This window comes from Gobio gobio (assembly GCF_949357685.1).
Source record: "Gobio gobio genome assembly, chromosome: 1".
NCBI lineage: Eukaryota > Metazoa > Chordata > Actinopteri > Cypriniformes > Gobionidae > Gobio > Gobio gobio.
Genome location: NC_137097.1, coordinates 9547260 through 9573794, shown reverse-complemented (window position 1 = coordinate 9573794; position 26535 = coordinate 9547260). Strand labels below are relative to the sequence as shown.

At 43.0% G+C, this 26535-nt stretch overlaps 1 protein-coding gene across 1 annotated transcript; it reads left to right on the top strand.

Moving 5' to 3' along the window:
- Window positions 1-23843: 23843 nt before the first annotated feature.
- On the top strand, window positions 23844-24602 carry LOC307135444 (ciliogenesis and planar polarity effector 2-like; the record flags this gene model as incomplete). The annotated part of the gene is made up of 1 exon (XM_079831904.1): window positions 23844-24602. The coding sequence occupies one exon, from the start codon at window positions 23844-23846 to the stop codon at window positions 24600-24602; it is 759 nt and encodes a 252-aa protein (XP_079688030.1).
- Window positions 24603-26535: the final 1933 nt, after the last annotated feature.

The following is a 26535-nucleotide window of genomic DNA, read 5'->3' as shown; positions in this document are numbered from 1 at the left end:
ATGCCGATCAATGTGCGAGATGATGTGAATTTATACATTATAGCCTACTTAGGCTATACAGGGAAATTTCCAACTTCATACATTACAACCTGTAAAAAAAAATTTTTTGTAAGGGCTGGAGCAAAATGGCCAGGGACTTTCACAGAGAGATGTCAGTGCAGCGGCATCAGATATAGATTTTGATTTAATAGCTTTAATTATAGATTTTTTTTATTTTATAAAGTGCATTTCAACAAAATAACATTATATAGCTACCACAATGTAACAAGAAGTCCACTGGAAGGCGAGTTGAAGAACCCAGGTGCAGTCTCTTTATTTACAAATTATAAAACATAAATCAAAGGCTTTGCGAAACAAACTCAGCTTTACAAAACACTCACCAGCTCAACAAGTGCTCAAAACATGCTTTGTGTGCACGTATATATGTTTTCTTCAACCGTTATCATATCATTGAATTTTCATTTCTTGGCCACACAGATTTGCACAACGAGGACTTCAGGCAACAGGAAAGTGTGATAAAACAGTCTACAGCAGATGCCAGAAGTCGACAACAAGTAAGATTGAACAAATAACTATCTATCAGACATGTTATAGTTAAAGGTACACAATGTAACCTAAAAAAACTGGGGCTGAGCAGCTTTGTGCCCATAGGGCAGTCAGTTGTAGCAATGGACAAAAAGTGCACATTGACAAGATGGATATTTAGGCAAAACTGGCAATTCACCCCAAGTCAGCACTGTTGGAAATTGCCGTTTCCTCCCCAGTTCTTTGGTTTGTCAATAAGTAGACGCAAGAGATTCAGTAAAAGTATAAAAGTAACTTGGAAGTTTAATAAAGCAAAATCAGATCAGCTTCTGAGCTCAGGATTACAGAACAGCAATATCAGTAATGCCATACAGGCCGTCTGTAATGTCTCTCAAGGCTAAGTATGCAGTTTTTATTCTTGTGTTGGTGACGCCCTTCTCCTGGTTCGATGCACACCTTCAAATTGCCTTTGTTCCTCTCGACCTCCCCTATTTGGCATCTGCACACAAAATCATACCAAGCATATCCGCTCCCCCACTGCCAGTCCAAGGTTTCAAATACTTTCGCTATCAGAGTGTGCCTCAAGTTAATTCATATGGTGACTGGCTTTAGTCACCATAGGCCTCTGCTGTAAGTGGTTACACAAGCATATTAAAAGATTCCAAACATATTGTAATATACCAAACATAGTTAACCTTCTTAGATAACACATAATTGTCCCATAAAACATAATTATCCCACAATTCCCTCTCTTGATCTCAACGAGATCACATCTCCTCCACATGACTTTCCATATCATCCCCCCTTTGGGACTTTAGGCGAGTCCCATACCTATGCCCTCTGGTTAAGTCCTGTCCCCATAAGTTCAGCCCTTTCTTTCAACATTCAAGTCATGGCTGAATCCAGCCAGTCATCATTCTCAATCACTTCCCTCATGTGGACAAGACTTAACTGGAGTATGAGGTCAAACATCTCCCCCCTTTTTTTTGGCTAGAGAGGAGTAAAAGACCCCACCTCCCTAATCTAATGGATCTGTTAGGGGATGACAACCACACATCAAATTTCAGTGCATTACATTCACTACAATTCGATTATTATACCAGGGTATCACTACTTCAGTAGATTCATTTTCAGTGACTCATACTATTAATCAGTAGGTTATATATGTCTCATGATGCCAGAGGAACTCACAGACGCTTCCGGTGGCCTGGAGCGCTATCTGGGTTGCTCCACCGTTGCCAGGTGTACTCTAGGCTTGCCATGAGTTCTACCTGGTGTTGGGGCTGACTGCGGGTTTTTAAACCACCAGTAGAGTCTAGCCCAGTTGCTAAGCACTGTTGTGCTCGTCGATCCTCTTCCTCTTTGGCTTGCATAGAACTTCACATCATATTTCAAAATTCCAATATAAACTTTCATATATGCTTTTTCCCTCATTCATGTGATCTAGAAAATATATAACCTTTCAAATCATTCCCTTTAAATCTTGTTGTATTATCTCGTAACACGGATAATGACCTGCTTCTGACCCTCAAATGTCCCCTCTTATTTACATTTGAAAATATTATGAGTATAATAATAAGAAATGAAAATAATATATAAAAATAATTAAACATTGTGTGGGAAGGGGCTCTTTTTATAAAAATAACAAACAAAACATCCTCCTATTCTTTCTGCCTACACTACCCATTCTAACCACAAATTGCTGTCATAATATCCTGTTTCCATGGTCAGCACATCTAATGGTGTTAATCTGCTATAATCAATGCTTTTAATTGTTTTGTTAGGGCCTCTGGTTAGGTTTTTACTTGTTGGTTCTGAGGTGGGTTCTGGTTCCTGGAGTTCTATCATTATCATTCCCAAGGGATCTCTTCCCGAGACATCTACACCTAGAGTTATGTATGTTTCTTTTTGATCATTTCCATGTTTCAATGAGATCCTTAACGTGTTTTTCCAATTTCCCCAACTACGCTGGTACCCTCGAAATAATTTCAGCCTATGCTGTATGTGATCTGGTTTGGTCAAAGGGCTGTTAGTGAGAACTGTCTTGGTATACCCTGGTTTTGTCATCCAATTTACATCATGCCATGTGTGGCACCATGGTACTGGTGTGGCAGAGGTGGATGGCCATAAACATCCGTATATGTCATAACCCCTCCATCTCATCTGATCTTTGCCACAATCTATCACTTGGCAGAGGTCAGACTCCCACAGTCCGTCCTTTCCCGTCACCCTCTCTAGAGTTAGTTTTGCTCCATTTTTTCCTCCTTGTTTTACCAGACTGTTACCTCTCTTATGTCTATTTTGCTGTTCCCCTATTCCCCACAGTATTACTCCTACACAGATCAACACACCCACCGTCCAACATGTCACCACCCCATGTATTTTCCTCATTTTGAGATTACCACCACCTGTACTTCTTTATCATGAAACACCCTCTCTAGTATTTCTGCTACCTTTTCAAACTGTAGTTTATCCAGCCCACACCCAATTTTTGGAATTGCAATCACTCTTTCGTTATTCTTCGTGCATTGGTGTTTTAGTTGTTCTAGGCTGTTCTCTAAGTCTTGGTAAGTGGGCAGGTCCCTGCATCACCTCTTGGTTACTAGATGATATATTACTTTAGTACCATGTTGAGTTCTGACACACTGTCCTGGCTGGCTTATGGTCGTGTCTAATTCTTCAGTACCAAATTTTTCACAAATCTGTTTTGCAACTCCTGCTCCTAAGGCGTAATCAGCGCTGATGCAATGAGCTATGGGTACATCTGCTGGTGTATTCAACAGATCACCTTTCCTAAATAGGAGGGCAGAGTGTCCTCCAAGCGTTTTCTGGTAGAGCTGAGTGTGCGATGTTTCAGTTTCTGTTCGGGTGTCTGCTTGGCTGTCCTGTGTGTCTCTCTGTTCCTCCTGGATTTCCTCCGTCACCTCCTCTCCCTCTCTTTGACCTTCCACAAGGTCAATTCTGGTTGCATCGAGCGACCTGCCAGGAGGGGGACAGAACATGCAAGCAGACAAATGATACCATGTTTTTCCTTTACCTGCCAGTTGGACACAATGTGAGGTTCTAGCAGTGACTCTCATTGGATCACTCCATCTTGGAGTCGACCATTTTCTCTTAATTTGTTTCAGCCTCACCCACAGTTCGGTTGTAGTAGGTTCAATCTCCGGGGTATCGTCCTGTGGCCAACTTTTCTGTGGACAAAACATGTTAACCACTGCACTTACTTTGTCATAATATCGAGCAGGAGCATCCAGGGCCCACGTAGTATCAAACTTTGCCCATGGGCCTGGAAATTGTCTCCCTGACATTATTTCGAAGGGGGTGAACCCAGTGGTTCTGTTTATGGAACATCTGACTGACATGAGCGCGAGTGGAAGTGCATCAACCCAGTTGAGGTTTGTGGTGGAACAAATTTTCCCGAGTTTGTTTTTTAACGTCAGATTCAATCGTTCAACCTTTCCCTGACTACTATGCCGAATCTTAGTATATGTTTACTCTCTTGTTTTTTGCCCAAGTGCAAGGCGCTGATTAGTGCTAATAATTCAGCTCGCTGAGCAGAAGGGCGGTCTTTAAGGGAGCATGCTTCTATGGTTTGATAGTCTAACCCTATTTGCTGGACTATAGCGTAGCTGGCTGACAGAGTTTCCAAATCTGTCCTAAAGCAGCAACCATCACAGTAGAGGATTATGTCTGGATCTGTCAGTGGTACTGAACTCAACCCCTCCCTGAGTTGCTCGTCCTTCAGGGATCTTGGTGCACATTCGTGTGGTTCTCCCTCCCCCACCAAATCAGCCATGTTGACTCCTTGGTGGCTGTGTACTATGTGTGGGGCGGTGAGTGTTTTTATCAACTTACTCTGTCTTTGTGCTGAAAAAGTGAATGCAGATGACTGAATGAACGACACTACAGAATGTGTAGAGAGGATGTGCAATGGGTGTTTCATGACTATGTGTTCCGTTTTTTCTATCATCTTAGACAGCCCAGCTGCATATCTGGCGCACGGGGGTTGTTTTTGTTCTATTTTGTCCAGTTATGACATAGCTTAACACTCTTCTCTGTTGGTGTTGTTTTTGATACAGTATCCCTGTCCGTTCTCAGTAATCTTGGACATATTGTCTACTGTATCCAACCAAACCTAAGAATGACAACATGTCCTTGACTTTAGTTAGTTTTGGATAAGACAGAATGGCTTGCTTTGTTTCATTTGACATACCAGTCCCAGCCCTTCCTAACACTTTTCCCAGGAACATTACCTCAGGCCTACTGACCTGTAATTTGTCCTTCCTGACTTTTAGGCCTGCTGTTGACAATACCTGAAGCACTTTTTCGGTATCAAGTAGACACCGCTCGTTTGATTCTGAAGCTATTAGCAGATCGTCTACATACTGCACCAGTATGGATCCCTCACACAATTCACATGTTTCTAACAGCACCCTTAGCTCTTGATTAAATATCCCAGGACTCAGGATAAACCCTTGAGCGAGGCGGTTGTAGGTATATTGACAACCTTCATGGCGGAAATCAAACAGGTTCTTACAGTGGTCTGCCAAAGGAACACAGAAAAATGCATTCGCCAGATCTATACAGGTGAAATGGGTTTGCTCAGGTGTCAACTTAGCCAGAATGGTGTATGGGTTCGGGGTGGGTAGAGTGGGGGTGGTCACAATCTCATTAATGCGTCTCAAATCATGTACCATCCGGTACTTCCCTGTCGACTTTTTTAGTACAGGCAGTATGGGGGTGTTCCAATCAGAAACTGTACGACATAGAACTCCTGCATTTTCTAGCTCTCGTATTGTTTCTCTAATGCCCCCTGAGGCTTCCCTGCTGATTGGATATTGCCTAACATTTACTACTCTTCCTTTTTCTATCTCAAATGATACAGGTTCTATGTTCCAGTTCCCTACATCTCCAGATCCTGACGACCATAGTGTGTTTGGTAGGTCTCTTAACATTCGCTCGGTCCCTTCACCGTCTGGGTTAGTTATGATAACAGTTCGAGTTACTATTTCCGTTTGGTATACTGCTTCGACGTGTTCCTGAAACTGGAATTTATAACTATCCGCGGCTCTAGACATCTCCCAACCGTCTCCTATTGGTTCCCAATCAGTGGTTTGTTGTAGTCGTTTTACCATGGGGCCTAATGCTCGCGCCTCGTGGGTTGGATTGAGCAGCAGGGACACGTGTGGGGAGGATGTGTCTCCCTCTTCAAAATACCCCTGCTGTTCTTCTGTTAACTGAACTGCTACGGCTACTCCTTCTTCTCCTATGAATAAAGTTGTACAATTGACTTGTGTCAGTCTACCTTTCAGTTCATTGTTGTACTCTCTCTCATAATGCTCATCGTCTGCGGTGTCATAATACAAGGTACAGTGCCAGGGGTCTGGAGGGACTTCAACATTGTGCACAGACTTTATCCATTCGTCCCATTCAGAAATTGGTTTTGTCAATTTGGAACACTCAGTTAACCTCATCCAATAAACTTTGTCAACAACCTTTTTTTCGACCTGTATCACATACTGACCCCTCCCCAGACTGTCCTGAGCTTCGTAGGAACAATTTGTGGTCAGTCAATTTGGAAATATCAGTTTAATCCCCTTTGGACTGCAGAGAATTTTAGCCCCTAATTTAATCAAAAGATCCCTCCCCAGTAATGCAGAGGGCGTGTTAGCCGAGCATAAGAATGAATGGAGTAGTTTCTGTCCTGCCACCTTCACTTGTAGTGGTTTGGTCAGTGGCCATTTTTCAGTTTCCCCAGAGAACCCCCTCACTTCCTCACTTTGTGAGGACAGTGAGCCCTTCTCCACCCTTTGTAGCTGTATAGTGGAGAAGGTGGCCCCAGTGTCCACTAGGGCCTCAACTGGCTGGTCATCCACCAGTATTGTTAGGAGGGGCTCAGCCAACGCCACCTCACTGGTTCTCTGTGGGTCTCGTCAATAGGTCGCACGGTCTGACGGGCCCCAGACTGGGCTTTGTCTGGGCACCTGTTGGTTGCCATACCATGAACCTCTTTCCATTGGGGTACCCCTACCTCTTCCCCTCTGAGGTCCCCCTCTAACAGGAGCCCGTCCCTGTGCAAGGGGTGGTCCCCTTGGCCTTCTGGCATTTTGTGGGCATTCACGCCTCCAATGATCCAAAGCTCCACATTTAAAACACCCCTGCTCACTAGAGGTCAATTCCCTCCTCAAATCTTGATATGGTGGTGGCCAGTCTGGAGTTGGGTCAGGGACAGGATACCCAGGGAACCCTTGTGGGCTGTATGGCCCAGTAACAGGATGCACATTGTGTGCAGGTGTTCCAGCCTTCTCCTGGACCCCTGCCACTGGAAAAACTGGCAACTGGGAATTCTCTTTCGGTTTTTTCTTATTTTTGTCTTTTTCCACCTCTATCTGCATTTTTAACAGCTGAGTTTTAAGCTTCTCTAACTCAGTGTCCTCCTTTCCTCGTTTATCTATGGCTCTATCTACATGGTACACAAAATGTCTCGTCCAGGTAGCATTATCCCCTCCTACCATATCGGGACTGTTTTCCATTGCCTCGACTCCAACATCTGGAACCCCCTTCATTACTGCCTGTCTAAAAAACTCCTGGCATATTTCTTTAGCATCCGGAGTTTCCCCTGTTCTTCCCTCCCACTCCGCCTCACACCTATGTAGGTATGCTGAGGCTGACTCTCCGTTTTGCAGCTTGAACTTAATGCTTTGATAAGTCCATCTGGGCATTGGATATAATGTATCCAACGCCTTCCCTATGTCAGTAATGTGTTGCTGTAGGGGTGTATGGTTGGACTCATTGACTGTATCGGCTTGTTTTTCGATTTGCTCTACCTGAGTCAGGGTCATTAGGTTTCCCCACAATGCCCTAACATCTCCTAATGCCAAGGTTGTTCCATAGGTTAATGTTATGACTTTTGCCAACCACATTTTTCCTCCCTTTGTTATATCAGGGAGTTTACTCAAAACTGCATTCATGTCTGAATGTCCCCATGGTTTGTACTCATTACCTACCCCGCCCCTGGCTTGAATTAAAGGGCACATCATTTGACATTTTTTACCTTGACCCCCTCTGAATGTCTGTAAGATATTCCCGTTCTTTCTATCTGTTTTAGACCTGGTGTTGTATCTGGGGCCGCTGTTTTCCTGTTTATCTTCTTCCTCCTCATTTTTATTCTTTTTGTTTCCGTATTCTACGTCTAGTTCATACCCTCTTACCGTAACTTGATCTCTATCGTCTCCATACTGGCTACCAGTAGGGCTCCCAATTGACCCCCCCCCCCTGCTCCTAAAGTTTCTCTCAGGTCAATCTCATTCCATTCAGCACTTTCCTTTGTGCTTTCTATTGTTGTCATGTTGGGGTCTAGTCTATCTCCTGCCTGTTTCTGAAACTGTTCTTTAACCATCTCTTTTAATTGTCTCTTAATCTCAGATGTATCATCTGGTTGATAACAACAGTTTCCCCATGCTATTTTAATAAAGCAAGTTCTTCTTTGCAGAATGCAGGAAATAGCAGCTTTTCAGTCTGTCTGGGTTGCCTTATATTCAGTCTCATATATACTGTAATGTTTTATCTCTCGTTATATTGATTCCTATACTCTCTCAAACCCTGTTAGGATTAAATCAATGACTCTCATTATTGTAAAATGTGTATATTATGTCTGTTAAAAATGTCTGTTTAACTTGGTCACCCAATTTTGCTCATCCAACAAAATGTAATTTGATTTTAATTAACATAATCCAAAGATTCTCTGAATATCTGCAATGGATACAATTTTTATTTCTCCCAGGGATAACGAGATAAAAATTTCAGACTTTCAAAATTGTATTTTCATATAACAGGTCAATGTATAATACAGTCATAGTACCTACATCTAGCTTGTCTCTCTCTCCATATATTTCTATCTCTGTATATCAGATATTTCTATAATCTTTTTTGTTAATTATTTGGATTTCCTCAGGGAACTGCACAAACCACTTATACTAAAGAGAAAACTCCAGTGTTTTTTTTGGTGGCCACCAGTTTGTTCAATCCTCCGGATCAATCCCTGTTTGCAGGCCTGCTTATTCATTGAATTATCTAATAGACCGGTCTATGTCCTAACAATCTACACACAACACTTTGGTACATTCTTGATACGCGTTTTCTGTCTTGGTAGCAATGCTTCTAATACCATTTATTTATGATCTCTTCACACACACTCAATCACTCGGTTTTATTACATTCACTCTGACCCTCTCATTTCAAGAGGGCTCATCAATCTCTCTTCCTCTCTGAGCTGTCCGAATACTGCGTCCGTTCCTACCAGGTCACACTTAAGTGACGGTCCAGAGAAGGTGCGCAGCACTCGAACTTCCCAAATACGGAATTATACACACTCGTTATCACACACACTGAGATCTTTAGACTTCAGACACTTTTATCTTTTCACCACGCCGGGTTTCACAGGATAAACAGAGTTTTTATAATATTTGTAACCAAGCCTGGTCAACTCTTTCCCAACCTTGCCAGGCTTTTACAACTTATTTTTTTTATTTAACCTTTATCTTTCACCACGCCGGGTTTCACAGGATAAACAGAGTTTTCATAACATTTTAACCAAGCCTGGTCAACTCTTTCCCAACCTTGCCAGGCTTTTACAACTTATTTTTTTATTTAACCTTTATCTTTCACCACGCCGGGTTTCACAGGATAAACAGAGTTTTCATAACATTTTAACCAAGCCTGGTCAACTCTTTCCCAACCTTGCCAGGCTTTTACAACTTATTTTTTTTATTTAACCTTTATCTTTCACCACGCCGGGTTTCACAGGATAAACAGAGTTTTCATAACATTTTAACCAAGCCTGGTCAACTCTTTCCCAACCTTGCCAGGCTTTTAACCTTAACAACTGATCTGATTTTGTAGGACCATAAACATTGGTACACAATCCCCTCTCAACCTGATAATTTGGTATATCCAATTATGCAGATCTTTTATGAAAAAGGTGTCTGCTTACCTTATTTTAGATGCTCTGCAGAGAGGTTGAAAGCGGATCGCCCCCCAATGATGACTTCAGCGTCGTGACAAATCCGGGTGCCCCCTCCAAATTGTTGGAAATTGCCGTTTCCTCCCCAGTTCTTTGGTTTGTCAATAAGTAGACGCAAGAGATTCAGTAAAAGTATAAAAGTAACTTGGAAGTTTAATAAAGCAAAATCAGATCAGCTTCTGAGCTCAGGATTACAGAACAGCAATATCAGTAATGCCATACAGGCCGTCTGTAATGTCTCTCAAGGCTAAGTATGCAGTTTTTATTCTTGTGTTGGTGACGCCCTTCTCCTGGTTCGATGCACACCTTCAAATTGCCTTTGTTCCTCTCGACCTCCCCTATTTGGCATCTGCACACAAAATCATACCAAGCATATCCGCTCCCCCACTGCCAGTCCAAGGTTTCAAATACTTTCGCTATCAGAGTGTGCCTCAAGTTAATTCATATGGTGACTGGCTTTAGTCACCATAGGCCTCTGCTGTAAGTGGTTACACAAGCATATTAAAAGATTCCAAACATATTGTAATATACCAAACATAGTTAACCTTCTTAGATAACACATAATTGTCCCATAAAACATAATTATCCCACAGCACCTTGACTATATCTGAAATATAGTTACATTTGTAATGAAACAGTCAAATCGTTTTGGTTACTAACGTAACCTCGGTTCCCTAAGATGAGGGAACGAGTATTGCGTTTTGCTAAAACGCTATGGGGGAATTCCTTTCCTCGAGATATTGAAGCAAATTTTTATCCAAAAATACCATGTACACGCAGTGCAGCTGCACAGCTCTCAGCAGGAAGCAGCTGCGTGCTGATTGGCTGTGCTGCTGCAACTGCAGCAACCTATGGCGAGACCGTGGGGCGGGACGGACCAATCAGGTCCTTCCAAATTCCCGCCACAAGGGGCAACAGAATTTGCATAGTCAAGGGTATATAAGACCCACTCTCGCAAGGTTAGTCAGGTTAATCGACTGAAGCGACTCCTGAGCAAGTGAGCAAGCACGGCAAGCAAAACGCAATACTTGTTCCCTCATCTTAGGGAACCGAGGTTACGTTAGTAACCGAAACGTTCCCTTACGAGAGTACTCTCGTATTGCGTTTTGCTAAAACGCTATGGGGGACCAATGCAAAACGCTGTGCTTGCTTAACGGCTCTAACGCCGACGACACCAAACCCAGGCCAACCTAGGTGGGCCCGTAATATGATATCAAGAAGTCCCAAAATGAGCCAGACCTGAGTCAAGCCCTTAATGAGAATGAACACGATATACGTGTAATATAATATATAGACCGGACATAGTCGGGCCAGGAATAATGAATGGCCAGATAATTCGAGCCGTATAAGGAATGTGCTATGACTTATACAATACTTAACCCAGACCGGACTTTTCGAGCCTTAAGGGGTTAAAACTGTACACAGCAAGAAGCCCAGCCTATAAGGCCAGGACATCTAATATAATCTGATAAGTGGACGGGGAGGCCCAGCCTGCCGCCACACATATCATTTAGAGAAATGCCAATAGACCAAGCCCACGAAGAGGCCATGCCTCTAGTAGAATGGGCTTTAATGCCTAAAGGGCAGCTGAGATCTTTAGACTCATAAGCCAACGAGATAGCATCTACTATCCATCGTGACAAGGTCTGCTTTGTAACCGCGCACCCTAAGGTGCAGCCGCCAAAGCATACAAAGAGCTGTTCAGTTGCCTAAGCAGCGGAACGCTCCATGTATATCCTCAGCGCTCTGACAGGACAGAGCAAATTAGCATCTTCTTCATCTATCGGTGATGAAAGTGCTGAGAGTGAAATGACCTGTGCTCTGAACGGAGTTGAAAGCACTTAGGTACATATCCATGTCTTGGTTTGAGGACGACTTGAAGTCGTTTGGCCCAATTCCAGACACGAAGGCGCTCACAGAGAGCGCGTGCAGATCACCCACTCGCTTAACTGACGATCGCCAGCAGAAAAGCGGTCTTTAGTGACAGGAGCTTAAAGCTCACCGAATGCAGAGGCTCAAGTGCAGAGCTCTTCATGACATCCAAGACACTGGACAAGTCCCATATAAGGACTGAAGAGGGGGCGAGGTGGGTGAAGCCTTCTAGCCCCTTTAAGGAAGCGAACAATGTTAGTCCGTTCACTTGAATGTGATACGCTGCTATAGCAGCCACATAATTTTGAGCGTGGAGGGGGAACGACCCGCGTCCAGAAGCTCTTGTAAAATGTAAGCACTTCTGACACTTCACAATCCTGTGGGGTCAGACTTCGCGCTTTACACCAGTCCGAAAAGACTGACCATTTGTCTGAATAGAGCCGCCTGGTCGCGGGGGCTCTAGCTTCAGTAATGGTATTCAATAATTTTTCAGAGAGGTTCTCATGTACCCGCTGATGGGCCAGACATGAAGCGCCCATCGATCGGGACGGGGATGCCAGATCTGCCGTCCCGCCTGCATGAGGAGGTCTCTCCTCAGCGGGACCGGCCACGAATCTGTATCCGACATCTGATTCAGTAGTGAGAACCAAGGTTGATTTCTCCAAAGCGGGGCTATTAAAGCACAGCGCATCTGCTCTCCCTAATCCTCTCTATGACCTGAGGTAACATTGAGATTGGGGGAAAAGCATAAAGAGGAAGGTTGGGCCATTCGTGGGCCAACGCATCCTTGTGCTTGGAGAATTATATTCGGCATTGAGCATAGCCTTGTGAGGCGAAAAGATCCACTTTTGCCTCTCCAAGAACTGCCCCAATTGTCTGAATTGCACCTGGACAGCATGTCCGGACCCAAATTCAGAATGCCTGGCACATGAGTCGCTCTCAGCGTATTGTGCTCTGCCCATATTAGGACTTCTTACGCCATTGTGTGCAGATCGATTATTTTCAGACCGCCATGGCAATTTATATTTATGCTGTCCGTTCGGACCATGGCATGGTGGTGCTTTATGTACGGAAGGAAAGCTCTTAGCGATAGCGTGACCGCTTTCATCTCTAGACAGTTTATATGAAGGCTCTTCTCCGAGTCTGACCAGAGACCGGAGACTGGCCTGCCCTCGTGAAGGGCTCCCCAACCTAGGTTGGATGCATCTGTCGAGATAACTTTCCACTTCGTAACAGTGCCCAAACTCACGCCCGTCTGGTACCAGACGGGATTTTTCCAAGGAGCCAGAGCCAACACACAGCTGTGGTCTACCTTGATTTGCAATCGGCCCGAGAGCCATGCGTGAGCTGGAACGTGGCGATTCAGCCAGTGCTGTAGGGGGCGCATGTGCAACAGACCCAGTCTGAGAACTAGCGCCGCCGAGGCCATGAGACCCAGCATCCTCTGAAAGTGTTTGAGAGGAATGCGTGCACCGGACCTGAGGGAAACCGCTCGGATCTGAACAGAGAGCGCGCGCTGTGACGTCAGTCGCATGCTCATCTGCAGTGAGTCCAATACTGTTCCCAGAAACGAAACTTTCTGTGTGGGAGACAATAAACTCTTGCCACGTTGATTCTGAGTCCCAAGCATTCTAAATGGTTGAGAAGCCAAGATCTGTGGTTTAATAACTATCTCTGACGGAGCTATTCTGAGCCAGTCGTCGAGATAATTGAGAATTCTCATTCCCCGAAGCCTCAGCGGGGTTAGCGCCGCTTCCATGCACTTCGTGCGGGGAGTCAGAGATAGACCAAAAAGGTAGCACCTTGTATTGGTAAACTTTTCCCCTCAAAGGCGAATCTCAAGAATGGCCTGTAATGAGGGGCTATTTGTATGTGGAAAAAGGCATCCTTTAGATCCACAGTGAAAACCCAATCACCCGGCGGATGTGCGCGAGGATTTGTTTCATTCTCAACATTCTGAACGGGCGCTTCATAAGGGCTTTGTTCAGATGTCTGAAATCTAGAATGGCCTGAGACCACCACCCTTCTTTTGGCACAAGGAAGTAGCGACTGTAAAAGCCTGACTCGCTCTGTGAGGGGTGCACGGTTTCTACCGCTCCCTTAATTTAACAGTTTGATATTTCGGTTCGAAGCACGTGACTCATGTCACTTCTCACCGCTGTCTCTACCACAGTGCGAAAGCACGGTGGTCTGCGAGCGAACTGTAGCGAGTAACCTTGTTATCGAAGCCAAGGGTTGAATTAATTTGTGGGGCGGGTCACTGAGTAACAGGGACCTGTTAGCCCGGATGCATTGTGCTAGTAGCACTGTGAGAGGCGGCGTGCACTGAATGGTGACGCACGCCTTATTGGGTCGCCTTGGAAGTGGCGCTTACCAAGGGGATTGTGTTTGTGTACAGAAGAGCACGTTGCTCACAGGCTCATAAATAGTAAATAGGGAAATAGTGTTCCCAGCCGCCTGAGTGCAGGGGGCCGGAGAACGCAGAATAGTGGCGAACGCTTTGTGTCGCCGGGGAAATGGTGCATGTGTACAGGCGAGCGCGTTTGTTGCGGGCTCGTCGATTGTAGGAATAATGTTTCCAGCCGCCTGAGTGCAGGGAGCTGGGGAACATAGGGAAGTGCTTGAGTGTAGGGGTACAACTTTGATGTTGGCACCTGCCTACAGACGAACTCGTAACACTGTGTTTAGATAGTGTTACTGTAAAGTGGACGCATTCTTGCGGATTAGTCCACGTGCACGTTAGCGGCAGGGCTAATGGATAGCGCGTGCTCTGCAGGCGCGGGTCTACCTAGCCACTAGAAAGCTCTGATTCATTGTAAATAATGTGTGGTGGCGCGCACTGTATAATGGGCGCCACTACATTAGAGTATTCGCGGCGTACGCCAGCGAGCGAATTCACAGTGGTAAACGCATAACAGCGTCAATGTGCAACTGAGCATGTTTGGCCACAGGCTAGTTATTGCAATGTTACATCTCCAGTCACCTGAACTAAGGGAACTGGGAGAATATCAGGTTTATTGAGTGATTTGTGGCACTGAATTAACAGTGCTTATGCAGGAGTGCACACTATGTAGTGGACACATTACCTACAGTGTTGAACCACTCCAGCCGCCTGAATAGGGGAACTGGGAGAAGTGATATTTGAGGGGAAAAAGGCGCAAGCTTGGCAGCCATTTTATGACCTTGTTATGCTCAGACGGAGAGCGCATGTTATGACGCGCTCTAGTCAGCGAACGTGCGCTGTGCAGAGAGCGCGCGCTGCCATATAAGGCTGTTTACCTTTGGCAGCAAGCGCGCGCTGCAGCGAGAACAGCTGTGACGTAAGCGCGTTCTCGATATATCCAGCAGCCTGAGTTCGCATGTCTCTCCTCTAGCATTCTCTGCCCGCGGCATATCAGGGCGGCGGGGCGAGAGAGAAGGAAGAGTGAGGAGAGCTTATGTTGAGTTCACTCGTGTGTAGAAGTGCACATCTTCCATCCGCGTGGCGGCAGTATCACATTCTCTGTCAGCGGCCATTTCAGGGCGGCGGAGTAAGAGAAGAAGCGAGTGAAAAGCCCCGTATGCCCGCGGCGCCATTAGTACGGCGGGAATAACATTCTCTGTCCACGGCCATTTAGAGCGGCGGAGGAGAGAGAGGGAGGCGCGTGGAGAGCTCCATATATCTGCGGCGTCATCAGCGCAGCGAGGATATAACCTTCTCGGTCCGCGGCGCGTTTCAGCGCGACGGAATGAGAGAAAGGGAGAGCTCTGTATGTCCGCAGCGGGGATATAATGTTCTCTGTCCACGGCCATTTAGAGCGGTGGGGATGAGAGAGGAAGGAGTGAAACTCTGTATGCCCGCGGCGTCATCAGTGCAGCGGGGAAAACCTTCTCCGTCCGCGGCGCTTCTCAGCGCGACGGAACGAGAGAAAGGGAGAGCTCCGTGGGGTATCACATTCTATGTCCGCGGCGCCTTAGCGCGACGGAACGAGAGAAGAGGAGCGCTCCGTCTGTCCTCGGCTTATTTGAAGCGGCGGAGGACCAATGTTCTATGTTCGCGGCGTAAACACGCGGCGGCACGAGAGAAGAGAGGTGGAGAGCTAGAAGCTCTTAGAAGTGGCGTTGGCAGCAACGCACATATCATAAACACACATACATAGTATAAAGGATATTTTAACGCCGGATGGCGCAGCTGGAAGGCAGGCTGAAGGCGGAGAATCCGACATCCTCAGGCTGCGTGTTCCGCTGGGTGCGTGTCGACGGCGGGCTTCGATCCGGAGCTCAACGATTGCAAGTCGCTGAAGAAGAATTAATCTGACTAACCTTGCGAGAGTGGGTCTTATATACCCTTGGCTATGCAAATTCTGTTGCCCCTTGTGGCGGGAATTTGGAAGGACCTGATTGGTCCGTCCCGCCCCACGGTCTCGCCATAGGTTGCTGCAGTTGCAGCAGCACAGCCAATCAGCACGCAGCTGCTTCCTGCTGAGAGCTGTGCAGCTGCACTGCGTGTACATGGTATTTTTGGATAAAAATTTGCTTCAATATCTCGAGGAAAGGAATTCCCCCATAGCGTTTTAGCAAAACGCAATACGAGAGTACTCTCGTAAGGGAAACACATTCAAATGACGAAGCAAAACTAATACCCAGATATAATTATTTTAAAATACGAAATCTGTGATGAATTGGCCTTTTTGTCGTATTGGCTCCTAGCTCTGGTGCAGCACTCTGGGCGGGACTTGCTGGCTATTTGGGAAGAGAGGGCTGTTCACCCCAAGTCAGCACCTTGAGTTAGGACTAGGGTGTGTCCTGTAAGGTGGTGGGTGGGACACAGGCCACAACCTATATTGCCAAAAGTCGACGGGACAATTGTTATTATTTTTTAAAGATGCTAATATCTGAAATATAGTTACATTTGTAATGAAACAATGTCAAATACATGTTAAAATGACAAAGCAAAACTAATACCCAGATATAATTATTTTTTGTATTTGCATGTGTTGTGGACTTTGCAGCGCGTTTTTGTATTTGCATGTGTTGTGGACTTTGCAGCGCGTTTTTGTATTTGCATGTGTTGTGGACTTTGCAGCGCGTTTTTGAATTTGCATGTGTTGTGAACTTTGCAGCGCGTTTTTGTATTTGCATGTGTTGTGGACTTTGCAGCGCGTTTTTGAATTTGCATGTGTTGTGAACTTTGCAGCGCGTTTTTGAATTTGCATGTGTTGTGAGGATTTGCAGCGCGTTTTTGTATTTGCATGTGTTGTGGACTTTGCAGCGCGTTTTTGTATTTGCATGTGTTGTGGACTTTGCAGCGCGTTTTTGTATTTGCATGTGTTGTGGACTTTTTAGCGCGTTTTTGTATTTGCATGTGTTGTGGACTTTGCAGCGCGTTTTTGAATTTGCATGTGTTGTGGACTTTGCAGCGCGTTTTTGTATTTGCATGTGTTGTGGACTTTGCAGCGCGTTTTTGTATTTGCATGTGTTGTGGACTTTGCAGCGCGTTTTTGTATTTGCATGTGTTGTGGACTTTGCAGCGTGTTTTTGTATTTGCATGTGTTGTGGACTTTGCAGCGCGTTTTTGAATTTGCATGTGTTGTGGACTTTGCAGCGCGTTTTTGTATTTGCATGTGTTGTGGACTTTGCAGCGTGTTTTTGTATTTGCATGTGTTGTGGACTTTGCAGCGCGTTTTTGAATTTGCATGTGTTGTGAACTTTGCAGCGCGTTTTTGAATTTGCATGTGTTGTGAACTTTGCAGCGCGTTTTTGTATTTGCATGTGTTTTGGACTTTGCAGCGCGTTTTTGAATTTGCATGTGTTGTGGACTTTGCAGCGTGTTTTTGTATTTGCATGTGTTGTGGACTTTGCAGCGTGTTTTTGTATTTGCATGTGTTGTGGACTTTGCAGCGCGTTTTTGAATTTGCATGTGTTGTGAACTTTGCAGCGCGTTTTTGAATTTGCATGTGTTGTGGACTTTGCAGCGCGTTTTTGTATTTGCATGTGTTGTGGACTTTGCAGCGCGTTTTTGTATTTGCATGTGTTGTGGACTTTGCAGCGCGTTTTTGTATTTGCATGTGTTGTGGACTTTGCAGCGCGTTTTTGTATTTGCATGTGTTGTGGACTTTGCAGCGCGTTTTTGTATTTGCATGTGTTGTGGACTTTGCAGTGCGTTTTTGAATTTGCATGTGTTGTGAGGATTTGCAGCGCGTTTTTGTATTTGCATGTGTTGTGAGGATTTGCAGCGCGTTTTTGTATTTGCATGTGTTGTGGACTTTGCAGTGCGTTTTTGAATTTGCATGTGTTGTGAGGATTTGCAGCGCGTTTTTGTATTTGCATGTGTTGTGGACTTTGCAGTGCGTTTTTGAATTTGCATGTGTTGTGAGGATTTGCAGCGCGTTTTTGTATTTGCATGAGTTGTGGACTTTGCAGCGCGTTTTTGTATTTGCATGTGTTGTGGACTTTGCAGTGCGTTTTTGAATTTGCATGTGTTGTGAGGATTTGCAGCGCGTTTTTGTATTTGCATGTGTTGTGGACTTTGCAGTGCGTTTTTGAATTTGCATGTGTTGTGAGGATTTGCAGCGCGTTTTTGAATTTGCATGTGTTGTGAGGATTTGCAGCGCGTTTTTGTATTTGCATGTGTTGTGAGGATTTGCAGCGCGTTTTTGTATTTGCATGAGTTGTGGACTTTGCAGCGCGTTTTTGTATTTGCATGTGTTGTGAGGATTTGCAGCGCGTTTTTGTATTTGCATGTGTTGTGGACTTTGCAGCGCGTTTTTGTATTTGCATGTGTTGTGAGGATTTGCAGCGCGTTTTTGTATTTGCATGTGTTGTGGACTTTGCAGTGCGTTTTTGAATTTGCATGTGTTGTGGACTTTGCAGTGCGTTTTTGAATTTGCATGTGTTGTGAGGATTTGCAGCGCGTTTTTGTATTTGCATGTGTTGTGGACTTTGCAGCGCGTTTTTGTATTTGCAGATGTTGTGAGGATTTGCAGCGCGTTTTTGTATTTGCATGTGTTGTGAACTTTTGCAGCGCATGTGTTGTCAAACTGATGAAGATGTTTTCTTTATTTGCTGGTGCTTTCTTCATTTGCAGCGTGTTGAGCTGTCTCGGCCACCGTAGGGTAGAGAATAATCCAGGCACAGAGTCAATAACAAAAGGCAAAATCCAAAAGGAGATGGGAAAACTGAGCTGCAGGGCTGGATCAGACTAGGAAAAACCAAACAGGATCAAAATTTGGCAAGGCAAAAATAGATTCACATTGAAAGGCTAGATCATGACAGAAAAACAGTCGGGCAGAGAAGGAAGGAAGCTAAATAGTGTGAGAAATTAAATGAGAGGAGAAACAGGTGAGAGAGGTGTGCAAGAGCCCTGATTATAATGCAGCGCAGCTGCCGCAGAAATCAAGTGCGGGAAACTTAAATGGAGAGACAGGTGAGAGAGCGGTGCAGTAGTGCTGATTAAGAAAAGAGCACAGCTGTGGTGCGGTGGAAAAATACAGGGAAACATAAATGAGAGAAAAAGCAGGAAGAGCAATGATCAAACCCAAGTCCTGACAGCATATTGTGTGTACAACACACTTTATTCACAGATATTTTTCAAAATGTGTTTATTGTACACGAAGAAATAAGCAATTTTGTACAGTATTGTGTTTAGTATGGTTGGATTGAAAAATTGTCAACGTTTTTTTTTGTCTTGATTTTGAATATACAAATTTCAAATGATATATAAATATATATCTTTAATGTAACATTTTTTTTTTTTTTTTTTAAGTTTTGTGCTTTGTCTTCATATGAAATAAAGTCTTTTTGAATTTTATCAATGTTGTAAAATTATTCAAACGTTATTACAAGAATTGATTAAGTGCACTTTCATGGTGTGTCTTTATTAGAAGTAACATCCCAAAATTAATATGCATGAATATCAAAAGGCATTTTAGTGGAGTAAGTGCAAGTTTTCAAATTTAGTAATGTTTGTGTCAAATAAATTATATTAGATTTTTTTTAAATATATTTGTTTTATACAAATATAATTTTGCACAACTATATTGGAATGTAATTTATTTATTATATAATATAGATTCTTTTAAAACAGGTTTACAGTTATAGGCATAATGAATAAATTATGCAAAACAAAATTCTATTTCGGTTTACAGCAGTGTTGTGTAGTTATTGGTGGTGGAACACTTACAGGTTCACGGTTCAATACGGGTTCAGTACAATAGGAAATATGTTCACACTTTAGGGTCCAATTCTCACTATAAACTATGACTTTGCCTCAATAAACCCCTAATTACTGCTCATTAGTTAGTAAGGTTGTTAAGCTTAGGTATTGGGTAGGATTAAGGAAGGGATATAGAATAAGGTCATGCAGAATAAAGCATTAATATAGCCCCGTTTCCACCAAAATTACCCGGAACAATTTGTACCAGGAACTTTTTTCCCCCAGACCTGCTGCTGTCTGCGTTTCCACCGCGGTCTAAAGTACTGAGAAGATTAGGCACATTAGTCCGGTGATGTAGGACTGCGCGCGGCGCGACTGCTCCTCCCAGTCAGCGACGGACAGTAATCATTTTTGTGCGATACTGTCTGCAACAATAACAAGTGGAGGAGATGCAAGCAGTGCTGCTTTTGCTGGTTATATATTGGTTTACTACAGAGGTCATTAACAAAACGGCGGAAAAGAGACAAGCATTGATACCAGGGCTCTGAACCGGTTCAAGGAACGAAAACGAAAACCGGAAACGAACGAAATTTTAAGAGGAACAAAAACGGAAACAAAATCAATTTGAATCGTTCTGAACAGAAACGTTAATTTGAAATGACCATTAACCGGTTAATAACGTTATTTTATCGTTTTCTTTAATATTTTAATTTGGCAGTGACCAATCATGAATAGAGTAGTCCAGCATGTGACGTTGACTTATCAAGCGTGAGTGAAATGCCCGCGCACCACTATGAATCTACCGTCAGTGCAGAGCGCGCATTTTCATGCCTCAAGTACATTTCTTTCCCCGCTGAGGTCTACAATGAAATCGCAGGTATTGGAGGACATTATTTTCGTACGTTTAAATAAGCAGTACAGACTTTAAGCTCAAACAGACCGATTTAGGCTAGTTTATGGATTTTGTTTAAGCCTGTCCAAGTCTACTAGCATCTATCAAACATTTTTCCTATAGTCTTTCAGATTGCCAATACAGGACAGGTCAATGTTTTCTATATAGACGGTTGATGCTTCGTATTAAATGGTATGTTATATTGCATTAAATGATCAAGCTTTATTAGCTGACTGAATTTGATTATGTGATGCAAGGACGTGTTGCGCAGTGTTTGCTTTGAAATTACCAGTTGACGGTGCATTAAAAGAGCAATGGTTATCCAGTTTATTTATTCTTTATTCATGCAATTTTTAAAACAAGTCGTGTTGAAAAAAAGTTATGTACAAAGAATGTTATCACTCTTCTGAAAATAATTAGGCATAAGAGGCACTTTCGATTGTCTAACGCTCCATTAAAACAGGTCTGCTGTTTATGCTTTGTAATTCTAATGCATGTATTTCTGGTTTTAAAAATGTTATGAATTAAATATTCAAGTTTAATTACCATGCGTTATATTATTATTGAGTGAAAATAAGTCTATTTATACATATTTGTTTAAAGTATAGGCTAAATTAAAATAAAGTTATTAACCGGTATTTTTTCAAATCAAACCGTTTTCGGAACAGTAATGTTTATTGAGGAACGCAAAAACGGAAACGCTATAATATCGATTCTGCTCGGAGTGAACCGATTGATATTTTTTTCCGTTTTTAAGCCCTGATTGATACTAAAGCGTATTCTGAAAGCTCGTAAAGCTAGATTTAAAATAAGACAAAGTATGTTATCATCAGCTATTACGGACATTGACCGTGCAATGGCTGAGACGAACGCGCGCCATCGGACAGAAAGAGCAAGACTGATATTTACTGAAAGCTGAACGATCCTCGCAAAAGACTTTTAAAAATGCCGGTTGAAATAAAATGCTGCGTGAGTTCAACCAATCAGCATGTTCAGCGCCCAAGTCCCACCCCCGAAAGTTCCCGAACTTTGAAAAAGTACCTTGACTTCTAATTAGTGACCAGTACCTGGACTTCTAATTTGTGACCAGTGTATTGTTTTTCTCTATCCTCTGCGTATCCTCGTTCGTCAATACATCATGTGTCGGGTCAAAGGTCACTCTTTTGGCATAAGTTGATGCATACAATCGTCTGCCGGAAGCTAGTTATTTTAGTCTGTAAAGTCATAAATATGTTTTGTTTTGTTTTTTATACTAAAAATGCATGGCTTCGCTTCTTTATTAACCCCCTGCAGATGGATTACTTTTATGACGGATAGATGCACTTTTATGGCCATCAAAATCTTGAATCATTCCCATTAAAAAGCTTGGAAGAGTCAGGACATTTTTAATATAGCTCTGATTTCATTCGTCGTATACACATAGGATGACTTGAGGGAGAGTGAATCATGGGCTAATTGTAATTTTTGGGTGAACTATCGCTTTAAGTCTCTTTGATGATTGATGGCCATGACAGTGTGTTCAATGTGTTTTGTTGTTCTTTTGTGTGTTTTGTTATCAATTTGGAATTGTAAATTACTAATGTGGAGTATATAATTTGAGCGTTTCACTTTGTGTTGAAATAAAAGTGTTTCCATCACAAATTTGTGTAAGTTATTGACTGAAATCATATATGGTTAGTATATGCAGAGATATTTTAATATTGACTGAAATCATGTATGATAATTATATGTAGTTTATATGTGTATTATATAAGCTTGAAGAGCAAGCACACCATTTCCCTATTAAAAAATATGAAAACTGTATGAAATACATAAACAAGTGACACAAAATGTAAATAAATGCTATATGATTTTAATTTGACTAGCATATGATTCAGTATAAGAACTCTTTATATATATATATATATATATTACAGAACACTTATTTCTGCCATTTTTTCCATCATCAAACATGTTGGGGATAACTACTATTGCTACTCTGTTGTGGAAGTTCCAAATATTTTTTCAACTTGTGCAGGAGGTGCTATTGAGGGGAAAATCACACATTTGCAGCAAACGCATCGCTCACTTTGGGTAATTCCTTGGCATAAATGGATATGACGTTTTTGTAAGCGTTCCCAGGAATGCAGACCAAGTCCATAGGAGACAATGATTTTATCCACATCTGAAAAACAAATATTTCAAGGAAGAAATGGCTTGTAGTAGACTGACAGGTAAGAATACTTTACTGATATAAATCTTTCCACATGCGCCAATGGAGAGATATTGAGTACGAAAGTCCCAATGTGTGAATATAAAACCAACTTTACCAAAGTCATTAAACACGTGTTGAATATCCAGCAAACTATTTTAAAAGATTAATAATAATAAACAAAATGGGCATGTCATATTAAGTTTAACAGTATGAAAATAAACTAAGGGTTTACTATAGTAACCATGTTTTTTTTGGCGTATTGATTACCATTTGAATAACCACAGTTTTAATAAAAATACCATGGTTAAACTGGTTAAAAAACATGGAAGTGTAGCAAAAAGTTTGTGGTTACTATAATAACCATGTGTTTTTTTGTTCTGTTTTATTTGTAGTAAAATCATGGTTAATTTTTGTAAGGGTCGAGATGTGTTACTCTGTTCCAGGCGCATGAGTATTGAGTTATTTACAACTTCAGAATACCTCAAAACAAGCGATTTGACAAACAAACACAGAAATACAAATTAAATATACATAAAGGACATCAACATAAGCAACTAATCATAAATAAGCTAATGTATACAGCGCTGCATGTCTAAAGACACGATAATCTCCTTTCAATGGCCATAATAAACTAATGCACATTATAACAGCGAAATATAATAAAGCATATCACACACACGATACTTTAAATTGACACACAACAGCCGTGAAATGAACAAAATGATATGTTGTATGAAGCTGTAAAGTTGATCATCTGTGAAAGCAGCGATCGAGGCTCCACTGCACGGTGTGACATCACAGGGCTCATGACGTCACAGTGCTGCATTCCGAGCTACATTCCGGCGAACATTCCGAGCTGCGCCAGTATAAAAGTCAGCAGCAGCAGCGAAGACTTTCACACAATCAGCAGCAGCATCGAAGACTTTCACACAATCAGCAGCAGCATCGAAGACTTTCACACAATCAGCAGCAGCAGCGAAGACTTTCACACAATCAGCAGCAGCAGCGAAGACTTTCACACAATCAGCAGCAGCAGCGAAGACTTTCACACAATCAGCAGCAGCAGCGAAGACTTTCACACAATCAGCAGCAGCAGCGAAGACTTTCACACAATCAGCAGCAGCAGCGTTCGCCCAGAATAAGTTACTTGATATCATAATATAAAGCACAAGTCTCTTCATTTACCTAATTTAGCTAAATTAAAATGGCTATCCCACTTGGATCCATATTGGTGTCGGACTGGCACCGCTGTGCAGACAGCAGAGAGTTTTTCAGCAAAATACTGCACAAGAAGACACGGCGAAAGTTTGGGCTCTTGGAGGCGCCGATGATGCCTCCTCATATGAATGTGGACATCGTTCGCTACAAGGTTCTTATCTCGGGTAAGACTGGAGTCGGGAAGAGTGCTCTTGCTGCCCGTCTCGCTGGCCTCGATCTCCCCAAAATGCATAATGAGAACACAGGCATAGAGACAACAGCGGTCTTCTGGCCTGTGAGACTTAAGGACAGTGGCCGTGTGCTGTTTTTCCGCTTTGAGCTTTGGGACTGTGGGGAAAGTGCCACGCGAAGATTTGACCACATGTTACCGTCATGTAAGGAACAGGTGGATGCCATCCTTTTCCTGTTCTCCTTCACTGATCGTGGCTCCTTTGATGATCTTTCAAATCAGATATCACGGATCACCGAATCTTCAGATCCAGTGGTTAAATTGGTGGTTGGCACCAAATTTGACTTATTTATGCACACAGACGTGACAGAGAGTGACATAACACATTTTCAAGAGGTGTGGGGTCTTCCGGTCTTCCGAGTGGGAGGTGATGTGAGTGCGGGGCTTGGTGAAGTAGCGCCTCTCCTAAATGCCCTTGCAGAACATCTGTGGCACCAGGACTGTATGGCTGCTTCATCTGTCTCCATCTCCCCACAGGCTGCTCTCAGAGAAACGGGCTCAGAGATCATTGTATAGCTTGTGTGTATTGTAGATCAATTTCACATCTGTTGGTCAGTATAAGGCAAAATGTTTGGATGGACTATGCTGCTATCGAAATACTATACATAACAGAGAAATAAATACATTTTATTGCATAGGATGAAAGTTGCCAGAAAATATGACTATATGCGCTACGAGCACTCCCCCTGAGCGTGTATTCAGCTCTGCAAGCAACATTTTCACTCCGTTAAGATCCTTGCAGAAACCAGACAAAGTGAACATGTTGGTTTTCCTGTCACGAAACATGAAAACTCTCGTGCGGTTAACCGACAAACCGCTAGATTAGTTGCTTCTTCACCGCGGTAAGAAAAATTCCCATACCGTCACAGCCCTTGGCGAAATTACATTTCTTAAATAACCTAAACCAGGGTCGACAACCTATACACCACACGGAAGAGTACAAAAATAGAAGTAGAAACTTAACAGATTATAATGATGTATATAATACTTGCCTGTATGAAAAAGTATTTTGAGTCTATTTTGCACTGATAAGAAAAAAGTGCCATGCCAGACCTCTAGGGGTTAATGCTTTACATGTGTAAATGGTTTTGATGGCTGTTGTGTTGTGCTATTGGTTAATTTTTGTATTTTTTTCCTTAGACCTGATGCAGTTGAAAGAGGAGTGTGAAGTACTAAAGGAAATGGAAGAAAAAGATCAATATGAGAATGATCATGATTTCATAACTGAAGAAAAATATTTTAGTTGCTCACAGACTGAAAAGACTTCAAAAAAGAGCAGAGAAAAAGCTGAAAAGAAAGAAACTATGAGTTATTTCACCCGCTTTCAGGGCAGAAAGAGTTTCAATCAACAAGGAAATCTTACAGACCACATGAGAACGCACACTGGAGAGAAACCCTACACGTGCCCTCATTGTGAAAAGAGTTTCAAACATAATGGAAAATTTCAAGACCACTTAAGAATTCACACTGGAGAGAAACCGTTCACCTGCCAACAGTGTGGAATGAGTTTCAACCATAAAGGAATCCTTGACAGGCACATGAGAACTCACACTGGAGAGAAGCCTTACACCTGCCAAGTGTGTGGAAAAGGTATAAGCCATAAAATAAGTCTTGAACATTACATGAACATTCACACTGGTGAGAGCTCCTACACCTGCAGACGGTGTGGAAAGGGTTTTGAACAACATGGAAACCTTAAAGTCCACATGAGAATTCACACTAGAGAGAAACCCTACACCTGCCAAGTGTGTGGAAAAGGTATAAGCCATAAAAGAAGTCTTGAACGTCACATGAGAATTCACACTGGCGAGAGCTCCTACACCTGCAGACGGTGTGGAAAGGGTTTTGAACAACATGGAAACCTTAAAGTCCACATGAGAGTTCACACTGGAGAGAAACCCTACACGTGCCCTCAGTGTGGAAAGAATTTCAATCAAAAAGGAAACTTTAAAGACCACTTAAAAATTCACACCGTAGAGAAGCCTTTCACCTGCCAACAGTGTGGAAAGATTTTCAACCGAAAAGGAAGCCTTGACAGGCACATGAGAGTTCACACTGGAGAGAAACTCTACACGTGCCCTCAGTGTGGAAAGAGTTTCAACCAAAAGGAAACTCTTGATCGTCACATGAGAATTCACACTGGCGAGAGCTCCTACACCGGCAGACGGTGTGGAAAGGGTTTTGAACAACATGGAAACCTTAAAGTCCACATGAGAGTTCACTCTCTGGAGAGAAACTCTCCACCTGCCCTCAGTGTGGAAAGAGTTTCAACTGAAAAGGAATCCTTAACAGGCACATGAGAGTTCACACTGGAGAGAAGCCTTACGTGTGCCCTCAGTGTAGGGCTGGGCGATATGGCCCAAAAAAATTATCACAATATAGTTTTCCATATCAGCCGATATCGATAAATGTCAAATCTTTATTTCTTTAAAGTTTAAAGACATATTTT